At 41.0% G+C, this 18007-nt stretch overlaps 1 protein-coding gene across 3 annotated transcripts in view; it reads right to left on the bottom strand.

Moving 5' to 3' along the window:
- Positions 1-16357, bottom strand: part of CAPN7 (calpain 7) — a 38304-nt gene extending 21947 nt beyond the window's left edge. Inside the window, exons 1-6 of one of the 3 annotated variants that reach the window (XM_060781832.2) lie at positions 16087-16357; positions 6893-7001; positions 6038-6195; positions 3570-3637; positions 1755-1949; positions 1237-1323 (exon numbers count right to left, since the gene is read on the bottom strand). In XM_060781832.2, coding sequence (XP_060637815.2) covers positions 1237-1323; positions 1755-1949; positions 3570-3637; positions 6038-6195; positions 6893-7001; positions 16087-16188 — 719 coding nt within the window. In that variant the 5' untranslated portion in view covers positions 16189-16357. Of the gene's footprint in view, positions 1-1236; positions 1324-1754; positions 1950-3569; positions 3638-5995; positions 6196-6892; positions 7002-16086 lie in introns of those variants that run through there. The other 2 variants (XM_060781830.2, XM_060781831.2) reach the window with 2 other exon arrangements.
- Positions 16358-18007: the final 1650 nt, after the last annotated feature.

Below are 18007 nucleotides of genomic sequence, written 5' to 3'. Positions count from 1 at the left end.
CAAGGTCATTTACCCGTCCCTCGCTCTGGGTCAACCTAACTCTGAAATGACTTGAAAGCACACAACAACAACAATAATCCTATCTCATCAGCCAAAAGCAGGTCCACACTTACCATTGAAATACTAATAAGTTTATATTTGTTAAAATTGTTTTTCATCTTAATTATAGTATTGCTTTTAAGTGTTTTTGCACTACAAATAAGATATGTGCAGTGTGCATAGGAATTCATTTTTTTTTCAAATTATAATCTGGCCCTCCAAAAGTCTGAGGGACTGTGACCTGGCCCTCTATTGAAAAGGTTTGTGGACCCCTGTCCTAGACCAATGGTGGGAATTATCTGGCCCTTCACATAATTCCAACCATTGCTGGACTGCAACTTCCAGCAGCAAATGGTGAAGAATGAGGCTTAGTATTGTAGTTGAACAATACCTTGAGAGCTTCATGATTCCTGTCACTCTTATACATTTAGAAGCCAAATACTTTCCTACATTTACTTTATTATAGATTTCCATTTCCTCTTATAATGGTTACATGGAACAGTGCTTTGCCCGAGGTTTCCTGATGGTAACCGACAACAGTGCCTTTTATATATGAATGAGTACAATAAAGATGAGCAGATAGCAATGAGCTTTGCTTTTTGCACAGTAAGATTAAAGGAATAGCATAGCTGTTGTATTCATTTTCATTCTTTGATAGTGAACATTCTCAAGAGTTTAAGAGACAAAACACATTTATTTATTATTATTATTATTTATTTACTTTACTTCTATACCGCTGTTCTCAGCCCGGAGGCGACTCACAGCGGTTTACAGCACACAGGAAACAGCAAAATTCAATGCACCAATATAAAAACACATTTAACAACCTAATCTAATACACAGTTAGTACACAATTACTATAATAACCATTCACTAGCGTCTCATCACTAAAAAACACGATCCAGATTCGTCATCCATTGTTCCATTCCTATGTCATTACCAATCATTGCACTAAATTATTTGAACGCCTGCACAAATAACCAGGTCTTTACTTTTTTGCGGAATACCATTAGAGATGGTGCTAATCTAATGTCTGTGGGAAGGGCGTTCCACAGCCGGGGAGCCACCACCAAGAAGGCCCTATCTCTCGTCCCTGCCAGCCGTGCTTGTGAGGCTGGCGGGATCGAGAGCAGGGCCTCCCCGGAAGATCTCAAAGTCCTGTTGGGTTCAAGGAGCTATAAACTTATATTCACTTACGAAAAAGGAAGTGGAAAAGCAAAACGCTCTCTCAGGTCAACGCTCATGAAGGGAACATACTCGATACCATTTATCTTTGATGTCTTCCTGTTAACACAACATACAAGATATTAGAAGCATAAAACCATGCAAAATCGATTTGTATCTATCATAACATCTCTTAAAGTACTGATGAAGTAATTTTCTCTGAGTAGGATTGACACAATGGAGGACCCAATTTCAAAAGTTTGAAATTGTTTCCTCTAATTTTTGCTAAAACTATGTGGTGTAGCAGTGTTTGACTAGGGGTACATTTGCACTGGGAATTAATGCAGTTAGACACCACTTTAACTGCCAATGCTATAGAAGCCTGGGAGATGTAATTTGGCTTTGGCCCCGTTTCATGACTTCAGTCGAACAACATGCTGAAACACTGCAGGAGAAACTTTTTCCAAAATAGAGTTTGAGGCCAATACAAAAATAGCATAAGCCCCTCCAGATATTAGTAAGCCTTGTAAAACTTGATTTCCTGCTATTACCTGAGCACCTCAATCTCTTCTGCTGTGTAGCGCTGGCCCTGAGGCTCACTGGCATGCACAGGTCTAACGGTTTGCGGCTTATCGTTCAAGGAAAAATCAGGTCCCAGTGGGAAAAAGGTTCTCACAGGCTGATTCGCTTTCACTGGTGCTGGTTTGTCCTTCTGAGATGGCTTTGAGTCTTTCAATGCCTCTGCTCTAAAATAATACAAAAGAACTTTGATTTTCAATAGAGCAATAATGGCTGCATAATTCAAACATGGTTGAACCTTTATGGATTTCTGCACATATTGATAAAGTTACACAAGTCACAAAATCCACTGTGTCTACTTAGTTGCCAAAGAAATTGACCAGACAATGTTACATGCTAATAATAAAGATTTTTATTAAAAGAAAATGGAAAAAAATTACATTGAATAAGAAACAACAATGTGCAGCCAGGAATTTAGTAATATACAGCTCTTCCAAAAGCCAATGTTAGTATAAGATACAGGGTACTGGAATAAGCTACACCGTTTTCATGTAGGTATTCTCACCTGCCTCCATTAAAAGACATACATTTTCAAGATGCAGGAAATCTTGGCCTACTACCACTATAATACTCCCAAACGTTCATCACCTGTAAATGTCCACATCAACAGCTACTCCACAAGTTATGTATGGTCCAAGTCACACAATTCCAATACAAGGTCTGTCATAAATATTAAATATTAACTAGATATTTTTAATTACAAAAATGTGAGTCAAGCACTGAAAGGGTTAAATGGATGCAACGACTCAGCAAAAGCTGTAGTTCTATATAAGAAGATGTTCCTGTAACTTAATAGCCCTCAATCTGAGGTAGCTATTCTGTAGTCTGTGAAAGGTCTCTGTGGGAGAAGGGCCTCAGTGTGTTGGTAGGCCTCCGTGTGTGGTAGGCCTGGTGTGAGAAGCTTCAGCGAAAGGAATCCCCAGGTTGAAGGCCATCATGTGTGAAGCTCTAGTGTGAACCTCCTGTGTAACTTTGGTGTGAGAGGAGGCTCTGTGAGAGTGAAGCTGGTTATCTGCATGAGAAAGAAGCCCAGCATGAAAGCAAAGAAGGAAGTATAAAGACCTTCATTTGTGTTATGGAAACCTTGTAAATAGTACAACCATTTTATTTTACTATAAAGAAAAGCCGCCAATGGAAGAGATAAAATTGGTCTGTGTGTTTTTGTTATTTTAATCACTTTTGGCTGCTGGTGCTGGGTCACGTTGCTGCTGATAAGTTACTCTGCTGTACATTTATGAGGAGGGTCTTCTGTTAATAAGCTCACTCACCCAACAAGGTCCATAGGCTGAATCCAGCCTACCATGCCATTGTATTGGCCCTGCAAGGCTATCAATGCAAGGTCAACATAGTTACATTTATATAGTCTTAAAATTACGAACAGTGCTTTGAAGGCAACCATATAAGACTGATGTTTCCCTTAGTGAAAATCAGTTTGACACCACCTTAATGATGTGAGAAGTGTTTTTTTTAATAACAACAAATCTGGTGACGAGTCAACATCCGCATGTAGCCCAAGGGATGCTTTTTGTCCACTTTTCTAGTGGAAGCATATTCTTTGCCAAGGGAATAATTGAGAGAAATTTCATGAGGGTTTTGCTTATTAAACTGAATAAATTACTTGAATACATTTGCCAACTCTCCCCAATCGCCTTCCGCCATGCTGCTATAGGATTTACATGCTTTTGTGACCGGCATTACAGGAGCTGAAGCATTTTCTTAATGCAACAGAGATGAGCTGAAGGAAGCCTTCATATAATATACTTGCACAAAGTAATGAGAAAATTTACCTGTCCAATGCCTGTCGAGCCAACTGCTTCAGTTTTGTTTGGAGTACTGTTTCTGAAGTTTCATTTGCCTTTAACATTTAATTTTGAAAAAAGATTTTGAAAAACCCATAAATAGTGTCAAGCTAGTACATCATACAAAGACACAACATCCAAGAGGTCAGCTGTAAGGAAATTTCAGCTACTTCTTTTTAAACCATTCCTACACAATTGCTATGCTGGAGCAAGAATTCTGACCATTTCGTAATATTGTTTATTTGTGCATTGTCACCTTGAACCCTAGGGGAAAAATATCTGTTTCCATGTAGTCAAATGCTGAGTTAAGAACAAAAACAACCACACCAGTTAGGGGCATAATATCTGGAATAGCATTTCAATTAATTTCAATGGGGAAATTTGATTTGACCTCAAAGTCAAACCAATGAGCTGCTGAACTTGCTGACCAAAAGGTCAGTGGTTCGAATCTGGGGGGCAGGATGAGCTCCTGCTGTTAGCCCCAGCTTCTACCAACCTAGTAGTTTAAAAACATGTAAATGTGAGTAGATCAATAGGTACTGCTCTGGCAGGTTGGTAATAGCGCTCCATGCAGTCATGCTGGCCACATGACCTTGAAGGTGTCTATGGACAATGCTGGCCCTTCGGCTTAGAAATGGAGATAAGCAACCCCCCCCCCCCCGAGTTGGACACGATGTCAAGGTGAAAACCTTACCTTTACTTAAGGGCAATTTGGGTTAAGAGCTTGGCCACAGAACGAATTAAACTTGTAAGTCAAGGTATCACTGTATAGTTAAATGTAACCAGACTTCTCACACATCTCTACAATTTCTTCATCATAAGTAACGAAGATGTGGTTCTAGGCTACAGCTCTCACCATCCCCAACAGTCATATTGGTTGGGCCTAATGGAAGCTGGGGTCTAACATCTGGAGCACACATTCACCGAGCATGTCATGTATGACTCAAAGTCAAACCACAGAGGGGTGACCTTTTATTATATTAAAGCATTTCCCATTTCTTTCAAAGGTAATAAATAAAGTATGGGTGTTGAAGCTTGACATGGTTTTTAGCTTTCTCCGTCAAAGAATGCTGATGTCTCGCCAAACTAAAAATACGTTTCCATAGCATTGAGCCATGGCAGCTAAAGTGGTCTCAAACTACATTAATTCTACAGTGTAGATGCACTCTTAGATTAGTTTCCATACTATAGAAGAAAAGGGGAAAAGCTGCAGATATTCAAGAAAATTAAACATTGAGTCTTAAGTAGCAAGGTATTTTCCATGATGCTCTTTCAAAACAGTTCATTCAAGAAATCAAGAGAAAGGAAATAATAGCACTTGGTGGAGTTACATCATGATAGTGAGCTCTTCCTGTAACAATTTTTTACTATTGGCTGGCTTTGTGTTTAAAAAGTGGTATCTGCATTAATTAGGGTTAGATCCATATCAATGGCAATTCCATGTGCACAATAACTTGTGGCTAATGCTCATTCAACTCAGAGGCTTAAATTTGCTTAGACATATGTAGAATTTTGCTATAAATTACTCAAGCTCAGAACCGATTGAAATCCAAGGGCTTTATGTAGTCCTCAATGAAATAAAACTTGGGTGCAACTAATTCACATGGGTGTCTTCTTTACAGCTCGAGAAGAGCAGTTAAGAGAGAATAAAGAAAATAATAATAATAATAATAATAATATAAAATTTTATTTCTAACCTGCCTATCTCCCCAGAGGGACTCAGAGTGGCTTACAAAACAAAAAGAAAAGCAGCAATAATTCAATGCCATAAACAATAAATAATAAAATATAGCATATACTATTAAAAACACAACTGGACGACTTTGGCTAAAGGTGTAAATCAGTCAATCAGGATTCTAAGAGGGTATAATTAAGCAGTAAAATCTGTATAAAGTATGAAATATACAAGATATAGCTCTTCAATAAGTTACATAATCATTGTTGACTGGGTCCACCAGGGTTGAAAGGGGGTTGAAATCATCTGCTTTGTATTTTAACCCCATTTAATGCAGGAGGTGTATTCACATCAAATAGATAGCACAGTAAATGGACAGGAAACTCGCATCCAAAATATATCTCGAGTGTGGATGCAAGATGTGACATTTAATGCAAGGAAAAGTGTGTCAAATAAGAAAATACAGATTTATTTCATCCCAAAATAAGAAATACAAGTACCACTTTTTAATCCAGCGTCCAAGGGTGTGCATTCACATCATATTTTGAACTAACATGACTTGATAACAGCGGCTGGAAAAATAACCCACCAGTTTCCAATTACTCACAAAAAGAAATTATTTTTCCCAGATTTCTTTCCACAGGCTTCCTTCTCCACCATATTGAGCCAATACTCTGAGATATGATATGTGCACACACCCTATTTTTAAGGCATCTGCATAAATGGAAGAATGTCTTACCATAACATAATTCCACCAAGTTATGTGGTAGCTTTAACATACTGTTTTCAAACACAGCTCCACAGCTTCCGTGTAGAGCTCTATCGCTTCATCTCCGTTGCCTTTCTCATCTTCATCAAAAGCTTGTGTAACCAGGAAATGGGCCCGTTCCAACTCCAACTGCTGCTTTGACTTCAGAGGGTCAACTTTCTGAGAATGAACTGGATTAGGAGGAAAATCACAAGCTTTAATTTATTGACCAAAGAGACAATTTTGTTAGCTCATTTGCCTGCAAACAAAACCACAAGACCATGTTACTTCCATATGCCATGGAAACAATGTTTGTCAGCTGTTCCATTCATGTGTCCAAAAATGTACTGTCCTATATTGACTGCAAGCTACAATAAATCCATCTCAGTTAAGTCTTCAGGCAGAATGCTGGACTGTAATCACTATCATCCCAAAACAGCCAGGTTTGGAAATGGGAGTTATAGTACAACAGATCTGGAAAGTATGAGAGGACCAGGTTGAATAAGGCCATTCTCAAGGAGAATTTGGTGTTTTTTGTGATGCTGGAAAGCTGGGATGAAACTAAGTATCACACTTTGAAAATACAATGAGAAAATTATAACGGAGTTTCGCATTCAGTGCAAGAGAGCAATCTTCAGCCAATCTACATTTAATGTTGAGAGGCACTTCACACACAATGACAGGTCTTCAAGCTGTGGTAAGGTATTATGTGGCCCTGAAAACTGAACATATACCCTTCACAGTGTTCCTACTTCAAGCACAGTTTTAATCACTGTAACAAAGAACTGGGATTGTGAGGGTATTGGTAATGCTATAGGATGTGTCTGGAAGATTCTTTAAATACAAGAAGGAGGTTGCGTTTTTTTCCTTCAAGTTTTGTTTACTAACCTGCAGAATGTAGGGCCTGAACCCTTTCCAAATATTCACTTATTTTCCCTGGAATATTTTCCAATGTTGATCCTGCCATTGCAGCATAAATCAGTGCTTGTGCAGCTTCCTGGAGAGAGAGAAAACATAAATGTAAGTTTAAACCTTCTGGTTATTTTAATTTTATTATCTTACTGGCATATACAAATAGGAGTACGCTTGGCAAAAGGACAGATGCATTGCTGTGAAGTTACTACAAAAGTCTGTTGAAAATTCACATATTTGTAAAGGTTTGACTCCTATATGCTTAACAGTAATGGAAAAGAGCAAAATGCCTCGACTACCAACCTTGCTAAACGACAAAATACAGATAAATCATATTTCACAGCTATGTGTATATAAAGGCTACAAATGACAACTTAACACAACAAAACCAGCAGTATACTAATCAAAATAGCTTATGAATGAAGCAGACCATTTCTGAAAGGGGATGACCTGTATGTGTAACACTGGCTCCTAAAATCTTCCCATACAGTGACTAGCATCCCTATGAATAATACATCTATTCATTCAGCACAAGAGCACCACATGTTTATTAAAATAAGACTTACGGCATCAGATTTGGATACAAGGTCACCAAGGAATAACAGGTGCTGAAACCATACAATCAGACCATCACATTTGTAGGATGAAGAAAGTGATAAAATTGCAAATATAATGACCCCCATATTATAAGACACAAAAAGTACAGTGGGATCTATGGATTAAATCCATCTTCTTTTGCAAGACACAAAAGGGCAGCTGTGATGTCACCTACTCCACTCTTAACAGGGTTGCATAAGTCTTGCACCTGCAGTCTTGCAGAGAGATTGGGAATACGAGCCAAATTTACAAATCCCTATTAAAATTACATAGGATAGTGACAATTAATCAACAAATGATGAAACCTGTGAAGGTTGAACCCTTAATTGCAGAGAATTGACTGTATTTCAGCGAAACGCCATTGCGAGCCACCTCTGAGCATTCATTGTCTAACCTAAGTAAACCCTATGAAATTCATGGAATCACCACAAGCCAACACACAACTTGAATGCACACACATTATGGAAATATTGTTTCCAAGGCCAATAAATAATTGTGCGTTGGTTTTGGGGACAGTCACATTTCATCATCTGAGAAGGTGTTGCAAAAGGTAGGGATAAAAACAGATGGACAAAGAGAGCCAATCTGAACACCATGAAACACACAGTAAATTTTCAGCTTTTCCAGAACTTTTCATCAGGTTTGATATTAAGGCTAATGGGGATGGGGCAGAGAGATTTAAACAAAAGCTGGAGATGACATCGGAGTCCTCTACAGTTTTGAACAGTCTCAAGTTGGAGCTGGCAATACCAAGATTTGATTAATTGTGCATTCGTGCTATGTGCAAAACAGTCTTCAGTATGTGGCAAGGGCTGCCGGGATGCAGGAACACTTCTCCCTTCTACTTCCGACGTTTCAGTGTGATGGCTTTTGCATACATAGCTAATGGCACCTGCCACTCACAAAAGAAAGACACCAGCAGGCTCAGAAGAAGACCGAAGCTTAGCAGAAATAGAAAATATCTTCAGGTTTAATAGAAACAGGAGACCCCGGTGGCGCAGTGCGTTAAAGCGCTGAGCTGCTGAGCTTGTTGACCGAAAGGTCGCAGGTTCGATTCTAGGGAGCGGTGTGAGCCCTAGCTTCTGCCAAACTAGCAGTTTGAAAACATGCAAATGTAAGAAGATCTATAGGTACCGCTCCGGCGGGAAGGTAACGGCGCTCCATGCAGTGATGCCAGCCACATGACCTTGGAGGTGTCTATGGACAACGCCGGCTCTTCGATTTAGAAATGGAGATGAGCACCACACCCCAGAGTCAGACATGACTGGACTTAATGTCAGGGGACAACCTTTATCTTAATAGAAACAACTGGATGAGAAATTCTAAGAGAGCAGAATGAGAATGAACACATGCTCAGAAGCATCAAAAAGCAAGTCAGGTCCTGGGAAGACGAGAAATGAGGTGGGAGAATGACAGGAGGAAAAAAACATCTTGGAGGAAAGAAACACTCCGAATAAAAGAGTGACTAGCAGAACTCCACAAAAACATTCTGATGCAATTTCTGTTTCTAACAGCTGTTACCAACAGAGTCTTTAGAGTTCAATTGAGATTCTGTTCAAGCAACATCTGCCAGTGTGGGTTAATTGCTTCAGTGCTATTTATTTCAAGGATACAAGAATGCATTATCATAAAATTCAGGATTTTTTTAAAAAAACAAACAGCACCCAGAATCCTCTAGATATGGTCATGCTGGCTGGAGATTTCTGGGAATGGCAGTCTCACAAAAAATCTTTTTCCAGACTCTGAATTAACATCATATATTACCAGGATGCAAAAGGTGCTTTTGTTTAGCCAAGAAGTTCTGTGCCCAAGTTCTTTATAAGACATAATGTGTTTCTTGCCATGTTTACAAAGGATTACTATGGTAATCAGCTAGTTAAATTGCTTAAGACTAAAGTACAGGGTGAGGCAGCATAACTTCCTTTTTTCAAAACTTAATAAAACCCATTGTATGAATCAGATTTTTTTTATAATTTAGGCGCATACCTAAAATTTTGTTTTACGTAGTTTTGAAGATCAAGTTAGGTAGGTGACGTCCCCCATTCTCCATACACGGAGTAAACCGATTTCTGGCGTTTGTCATGACTCTTGCCAGCATAGCAGGAGTTATGTTGGCAATTTCTTCCTGGATGTTGATTTTCAAATCTTGTAGGGTCCTTGGACGGTTCACATAAACTCGGGATTTCAAAAAAACCCATAGAAAAAAAATCACAAGGGGTCAAATCTGGAGAGCGGGCTGGCCACTGCAAATCCGCTCGAAAAGTAGGCCTCAATGGCAAAAGCACGTTCCTCACTGTTCCAACACATGATGGTGACTGAACTGTGCCAGGACAAAACTTTATACTCCCGCCTCTCGAACGAGACCACTAGCACCCTGCTACATCTTTAACCAACTTAATGGCGCGCATTTTAAAAAAAGGAAGTTATGCTGCTTCACCCTGTATCTGTCTCTGTGTTGAGTTACTTTATGAACGCAGAATCCTTCTAAATTTGAAGAGCATTGAAAATACGTGTATAACTCATTTAACAATGCCTCTTACAAGGAACCATGTTATAAGGCCTTTTAGTGTTTACCCAGCTCTCATTGTCTTCATCTATCTATCTCAGTGGTTCTCAATCTGTGGGTCCCCAGATGTTTTGGCCTTCAACTCCTAAACTGGCTGGGATTTCTGGGAGTTGTAGGTCAAAACACCTGGGGACCCACAGGTTGAGAAGCACTGAAGCACTGATCTATCTGGATGTTTTTCAGCAGTACTATCACTGGGAAGATAATAAAGGAGGGCCAGAGAAACCCAAAGTTCACCTTTTATACCAGGATGCTTGCAATGCACTAAAATCTGAATAGGAAAGGAATAGGATTTTCTCCTTACAGATCCTAAATAAGTGTATGTACAACAGGCAAGATAAACAGCAGCTGTCTCCAGAATGCCTTATATCTATGTAATTATAAAGAGAGAAAAGGAGAAAGTGGAACTGCCTCACCTGCCACCCCCAGCATACTAAGAAAGTTTGGCCACCAAATTTGTAAGGAAAGTGAAATAATAAATAATAATACACTTTATTTATATCCTGCCACAATCTCCTTGAAGGGACTCAGGGCGGCTCACAAGGCACTCCAGAGTATACATATAACATATAACATGTAAAAATGGTACAAAATTATAAAACAAGTCACATAAAATTATAACAAGGCTACCAAAAGAGATAAAATCATTCATGGAAGCATTATTAAAATGTTTTCAATTAATTCCCTAAAGAAATTCAAAGTTTTTATTATACATATGCAAGACTTCCTTGCCATGGTTAATCTATTTCACACATGTGTATATTTTTATTAGTTTGCTATGACAATACTTTGTCTTTTTTTGTACAGTAGGAACCTATCTCTATTTTTCCAATGATATTTCTGCCTCTAGAAGCAAAAACACTAAGAACACTTAGTTAATTAAGGTATAATTATAGACTGCTTTCTCATAATTTGATAATCAGCTCTAGGCAACTGAGCCACAGCTGCACAGGCAAACATATAAAGCTTTTGCAAAGAAAAAAAAGAAACACCTTCACTTGTATTGGAAGTAATTAACTGGCAATCAAAAGCACATCATACTCAGGTATAAGTTGATTTTATGTATATGCCGAGGATAGGTTTAGAGGCCAAAATTACAGATTTTAATATGACCCTTGATAAGTTGAGGGTCATTCCAAGGAGAAGGCATCCAAAAAGCCCTGGTATAATACTAAATAATTATTTGTTCTGTTATTTACTTTTGTATTTATTTTTTATGGCACCAGCAACAAAGGTTGAGGAGCATAGCACCACTGCAGAAGGAGCCAGAACAGGAATGTGAACATGGGGAGAAGATGGCAGCCACCACTGAGGCAATGCATTTCTTACTCATATGTAAACCACTCTTCCCCGTTTTGAACAGCCCAGAAGGGAAAGAACTCAAGTACATCCAGGAGGAAGCTAAAAGGAGCACCAACTCATCAAAAGTGCTGCGCCGCCTCCATTTTTTCACCCAAGATTCCAAAAGGCCACGAGTGGTGCTGCAGCAGAGACAAACACTCACCTTGACTTTTTAAAAACATATATATATATATATATATATATATATATATATATATATGGCAGTCAAAATACATAACTATGGCATATATATGAAAGAAGATGGAAGACAAATGATGAAATGACAGTGTGCTATAAATAAGGCCCAATTATGCATGACTAAAGATCCGTTTTCAGAATAATAGCCGCACCCTAAGTATATTGTTGATGTCAAGTCAAACAACATTTTAGAAATACCTATGGCATTTGATAACTACAATCTGACAGTAATCAAAGCAAATCATGTTTCTGAATCAGTGATCAAGGACATTCTGGAAATTTATTTTAGAGAATCTTTTGCTAGCTGGGGATGCCTTTAATCCAGGTTTCAACAACTGCTCCAAATATTATATGGAAACAATAAACAGCAAAGTATAATAGCAGTGCAGAACTTAATTGAATGGAGATGAAAATATACTTCTGTATTAAATGAGTTTTGTCAGAGAAGAAAGATTTATGGCACAGGTTGGCCCTTTGCATCCATGGATTCTGTTATCAATGGTTTGACACGATTTCCCCCTCTTCCCCCCTGCTAATCTCTCTCTTGTAATGCTTTTTGATATTTAATAAAAGGGACACTATTTTACTAGATCACCGCATATAATAGGAGTTGAGCATCCACAAATTTTGGTATCCACAGCGGCGGATGACGACAACAACAACAACAACAACTTTATTTTTATACCTTGCCTCCATCTCCCTGAAGGGACTTAGGGTGGCTTACATGGGGCCAAGCCCAATACAGTTAAAATACAACACATTAAAATGTAAAACAACAGTATAAATCAAAGCAAAATAAAAACAACAACATTATAACAAATTATAAAACAATTGTCAAACCAACATCCAATGGCAAAGTTGAATGTCTCGTCACTGGTGGGTGGACTTGTGCTACAACATTTCAGAGGATAGGGCTAGTGAGTAAAATGCATCGGTCATATAGTAGCAGAGAGGATAACAACAATGTAAAATAAGTCATTATAACTTTGGATACAACACAATAGTAATAGTGTTGTAGATCCTAGAACCTAATCCTTGCAGATACCAATGACGCAATATAACAAAACAAAATTACAAAATTTAAAAAAATGGCGTAATTTGTTTACATTATGCACCTGCCTATAATCATGCCTTATTTTTCTGACTTTAACTCTTCCGTGACTGCACTGCTGGGCTTGCTCAAGATGTACATGTAAGAAACTGCTGACTAATTCTTCTCTAAGTAATACAGCACTCCCTGTTATGAAATTATTTGGGCATATTGACACTCACAGCCTTGTAATAGGCTTCATAATGCCTCTTGGATATGCTCACTTGTGTTAAACACCTAGGGATTCAAGGAAGAGGGTACGTTCAGAAACCACTGCTGGAAAGAGCATTCCCAATGTTGTTGTTATTTGCCTCCAAATTGTTTCTAACTTATAGTGATTATAAGGTGAACCTATCATGGGTTTTTACGGGTCTGAAATTGTGTGATTTGCCAAAGTTCATCCAGCGGGTTTCAATGGCTGTAGTAAGGAGTCCAATAGTCAAATCGGTACTATTCCATCATCCGGGTGGAGGCCACCAGGGGGCACTAGAGAGAGAGAAGGATAGTCCATTTTATGGTGGTGGGGGGAAGGAAAACAATTTCCTATGTTTTTGTTGTTATTTCCCCTTCCCATAACATAAACGAGAGTTGCTTCCACGCTGAGGACATTGGGGGGGGGGGGGAGGGTAATAGCAGGAAAACTGGGAAAAATGGTTTTCCTCCTTGCCCTTCACCCCCATATAATGGACTATCCCTTTTCTCTCTAGCACCCCCTAGTGGCCTCCACCCAGATAATGGAACAGTAACATCAAATATCTACAGCAGTGGTTCTCAACCTTCTGAATGCCGCGACCCCTTAATAGAGTTCCTCAGGTTGTGTTGACCCCCAACCATAACATTATTTTCATTGCTACTTCATAACTGTGATTTTGCTACTGTTCTGAATTGTAATGTCAGTATCTGATATGCAGGATGGATTATCATTCACTGGACCAAATTGCACACAAATACCCGATACATTCAAATTTGGGAGTTGTAGTTGCTGGGATTTATAGTTTACCTACAATCAAAGAGCATTTGGTACTCTTTGATGGAATTGAACCAATCTTGGCACACATGACTCCCATGAGCAACAGAAAATACTGGAAGAGTTTAGAGGGCATTGCCCTTGAGTTTGGGAGTTGTAGTTCACCTACATACAGAGAGCACTGTGGACTCAGACAATGATGGATCTACTCCAAACTTGGCACAAATACTCAATATGAACAAATGTGAACACTGGTGGGGTTTGGGGGAAACAGGCCTTGGCATTTGGGAGTTGTAGTTGCTGGGATTTATAGTTCACCTATCAAAGATTATTCTGAACCGTACCAACAACAGAATTGGGCCAAACTTCCCACACAGATTCACCATGACCAACAGAAAATACTGTGTTTTCTGATGGTCTTTGGTGACCACTCTGACACCTCCTCACGAGCCCTCTAGGGGTCCCGACCCCCAGGTTGAGAAACACTGATCTACAGCATGCTGGCTCTTTTAGAAACATATTTTTGGAATAAAGTCCAGTGTCATCAGCACCCTAAATTATGTTGGATACCTTCAAACCCAGATTCCATAGATTTCAAATAGATATGATCAACAGGTGGAAAGACGAATCAAACCCATGAAAACAATAACACTTGTGAGCCACTTTTCAGGTTCTGGGAATGGCACCTATACAGCAGGTTACAGATCTAAGGTTAAGGAAGGCCGTGTTGATGCTCCTCAATGAAAAGATACAATCCAATCTCTTGGCAAAACAAGAGAGTGCCAATTGGCTTCAGCAGCATCCCCTTCCCATGTTGCAGAATTATAGCAGTTTAACACTTTAACTGCCATGGTTCAATGCTAGAAAATCCTGGGATTTATAGTTTGTTGTGGCATGAGCGCACTCTTGCCCCTTTGATGCTGCATTGTAAAATCCAGATTATATGCTTTGAATTGGATTATATGGCAATGTCAAGTCATATCGTCCACTTCAAAGCAGACAAAGTGGATAACCTGCTTTGATAATCTATTATATTAACAATTACATTTGGCCCGACCATAGGTTTTTACATTCTTGTGTTTTATGGTCTACGTGTGAGTTATACTAATTGTATTGCTTATTTTGCTTGTTGTTGTTTTTATTGATGTGTTGTTGGGCTTGGCCTCATGTAAGCCGCTATGAGTCCCTTGGGGAGATGGTGGCGGGGTATAAATAAAGTTTTATTATTATTTATTATTAATCTGGGTTATATGGCAAAGATCCGCCTAGTCAAAGCCATGGTATTCCCTGTAGTAACCTACGGATGTGAGAGCTGGACCTTAGGGAAGTCTGAGTGAAGAAAGATAGATGTTTTTGAGCTGTGGTGCTGGAGGAAAGTTCTGAGAGTGCCTTGGACTGCGAGAAGATCCAACCAGTCCATCCTCCAGGACTGCTCACTGGAGGGAAGGATACTAGAGACAAAGCTGAAGTACTTTGGCCACATCATGAGCAGACAGCAAAGCCTAGAGAAGACAATTATGCTGGGGAAAGTAGAAGGTAAAAGGAAGAGGGGCTGACCAAGGGCACGATGGATGGATGGCATCCTTGAAGTGACTGGACTAACCTTGAAGGAGCTGGGGGTGGTGACGGCCGACAGGGAGCTCTGGCATGGGCTGGTCCATGAGGTCACGAAGAGTCGGAGATGACTGAACGAATGCACAACTACAACATATGGCAGTGTAGAAAGGGGGCTCTTAAGTCCCAGACAGGCCCCTCCTATTCCAGGATCTGATCCCAGGTTTTCTATTTATCCCAGATTATCTGGCAGTTTGGACTCCTATAATCCAGCAGAAAATCTGGGATGAGATCCTGGGATATAAGGCCGGTCTGGATGAGCCCTGAGAGATGCAGCTAAATGTCTCCCCAAACTATAAATCTGTATCCTTGAGCCCTGGAGTTAAAGCGGCCTCAAAGCAACACAATTCTGCAGTTGGGGTGCATCTACACTGAAGAATTGACGCAATTTGATGCCACGTTAACTAGCATGGCTGAATGCTATGGAATCCTGGGAGTTGTAGTGTGGAGAGGCACCAGTGCTCTTTGGCAGACTATACACCAGGCATGGGCAAACTTCGGCCCTCCAGGTGTTTTGGACTTCAACTCCCACCATTCCTAACAGCCTCAGGCCCTTTCCTTTTCCCCCTCAGCCGCTTAAGCTTAAGCGGCTGAGGGGGAAAGGGCCTGAGGCTGTTAGGAATGGTGGGAGTTGAAGTCCAAAACACCTGGAGGGCCGAAGTTTGCCCATGCCTGCTTTAGACCTTGTAAAACTATATCTCCATAGCTTTGACACACTTAAAGTGGTGTCAAACTGGAATAATTCTACAGTGTAGCCGCCTCCTTGCTAATCTCCAAGGCACACCTCACTCCTATACCTTATAGTAGAAGACAGCTTCTTGGTAGCGGCCTCCCTGGTCCCGCTGGACGGCCAGCTGCGCGAATTTGACGGCGTCCTGCTCCAAGGCCGCGGCATCCATGGCTGAGGAAGGCGACACGGGCCTCACTCTGCGAATACTTCCTCGAGCGACAGGCCCCGACCTTCCCTCCGGGCCTCAGCGCCCAAACACAGCCACTTCCGGCATTTGCTTCCTCTTCCCTGACGTCACGGCACGCCTTGACCCTCATACGCCGACACCGCCCCTGCCAGGACAGGAGCGCCCGCTTTCTCTTTCACTACACATGCGCAGTAGGTCGCCTCGGCCCTGCCAGGTGGCATATAGAGGTAGAGTACTGTAGTTTGGCAGTGAAAGCAAGGTTGTGCTTCGTCAGAACAAGGTTGCACCTGTGGAAGATGCACCCCTACAAGGACTGCACACTGGACAATTATATCCGTTTTAATTACACTTGTAACTTTCATTGCTCCATCCCAAGAAAGCCAATGGGATTTTGGCCTGCATCAATAGGAGTATTATTATTATTAAACTTTATTTATACCCCGCTAGCATCTCCCAAAGGATTCGATGCGGGTTACACAGGCCGAGGCCTCAACAACACAGCATAACAATACAATCAAGCAAATCAAACAATTAAAAACAAAATAAAGCAAAATAAACAACAGGCACAATACACTAAAACACAATAAAACTGGGCCGGGGCCAAAAGGTGGGTACAAGAATTAAAAGTGCTGATGTGACAGGAGGTGTATAAAGGGCTTCTAGAGCAAGTGCGATGTGCAACAATCATTGGTTCTGGTAAAGTGCTTATGGGACTTGGTAGTGGAGATTTCTTAATCTGGGAAGGCGCATCAAAAAAGCCAGGTTTTTAAGTTCTTTCTGAAGACAGCCAATGAAGGGGCCTGTCTAAGGTCTTTGGGGAGGGTGTTCCAGAGTTGGGGGGCCACCACGGAAAAGGCCCTGTCCTGCGTCCCCACCAAGCGCGCTTGCGACGCCGGTGGGATCACGAGTAGGGCCTCTCCAGATGACCGAAGTGAATGCGTGGGTTCGTAGATGGAAATGCGGTCACGCAGGTAGGCTGGTCCCAAACCGTTCAGGGCTTTGTAGGTAAGCACCTGCACCTTAAATTGGGCTCGGAATATAAACGGCAGCCAGTGGAGTTCCTTAAACAGGAGGGTTGACCTCTCTCTGTAAGGGGCCCCAGTTAGCATCCTGGCTGCTGATCGTTGGACCAGTTGGAGCTTCTGAGCCGTCTTCAAGGGCAGCCCCATGTAGAGCGCATTGCAGTAATCCAATCTGGAGGTGACCAAGGCATGGACCACTTCGGCCAGATCCGCCTTTGCGAGGTATGGTCGCAGTTGGCACACAAGTCTCAGTTGTGCGAAAGCCCTCCCAGACACCGCCGACGCCTGAGCCTCAAGCGAGAGCGTTGAATCCAAGAGGACTCCCAAACTGTGGACCCGTGACTTCAGGGGGAGTGTAACCCCGTCCAGCACAGGTTGCCACCCTATACCTCGGTCAGGTTTGCGATCGACCAGAAGGACCTCTGTCTTGTCGGGATTGATCTTCAGCTTGTTCCTCCTCATCGAGATAGACACAGCGGCCAGGCACTCATCCAGCACCCGAGAGGCCTCCTTGGAATTAGGTGGAAAGGAGTAGGAATATAGTGTCTAGATCAGTGGTTCTCAACCTTCTTAAAGCTGCGACCCCTTAATAGAGGTCCTCATGTAGTGGTGACCCCCAACCATAACATTATTATCGTTGCTACTTCATAACTTGCAGTTTTGCTACTGTTATGAATGGTAATGTAAATATCTAATATACAGGATGTATCTTCATTCACTGCACTAAATTTGGCACAAATATCCGATACGCCCAAATTTGAATACTGGTGGAGTTGGGG

Source organism: Anolis sagrei, chromosome 6 (genome assembly GCF_037176765.1).
Source record: "Anolis sagrei isolate rAnoSag1 chromosome 6, rAnoSag1.mat, whole genome shotgun sequence".
In the NCBI taxonomy this organism is placed as follows: domain Eukaryota; kingdom Metazoa; phylum Chordata; class Lepidosauria; order Squamata; family Dactyloidae; genus Anolis; species Anolis sagrei.
This window is presented reverse-complemented; position numbering and strand designations above follow the sequence as displayed.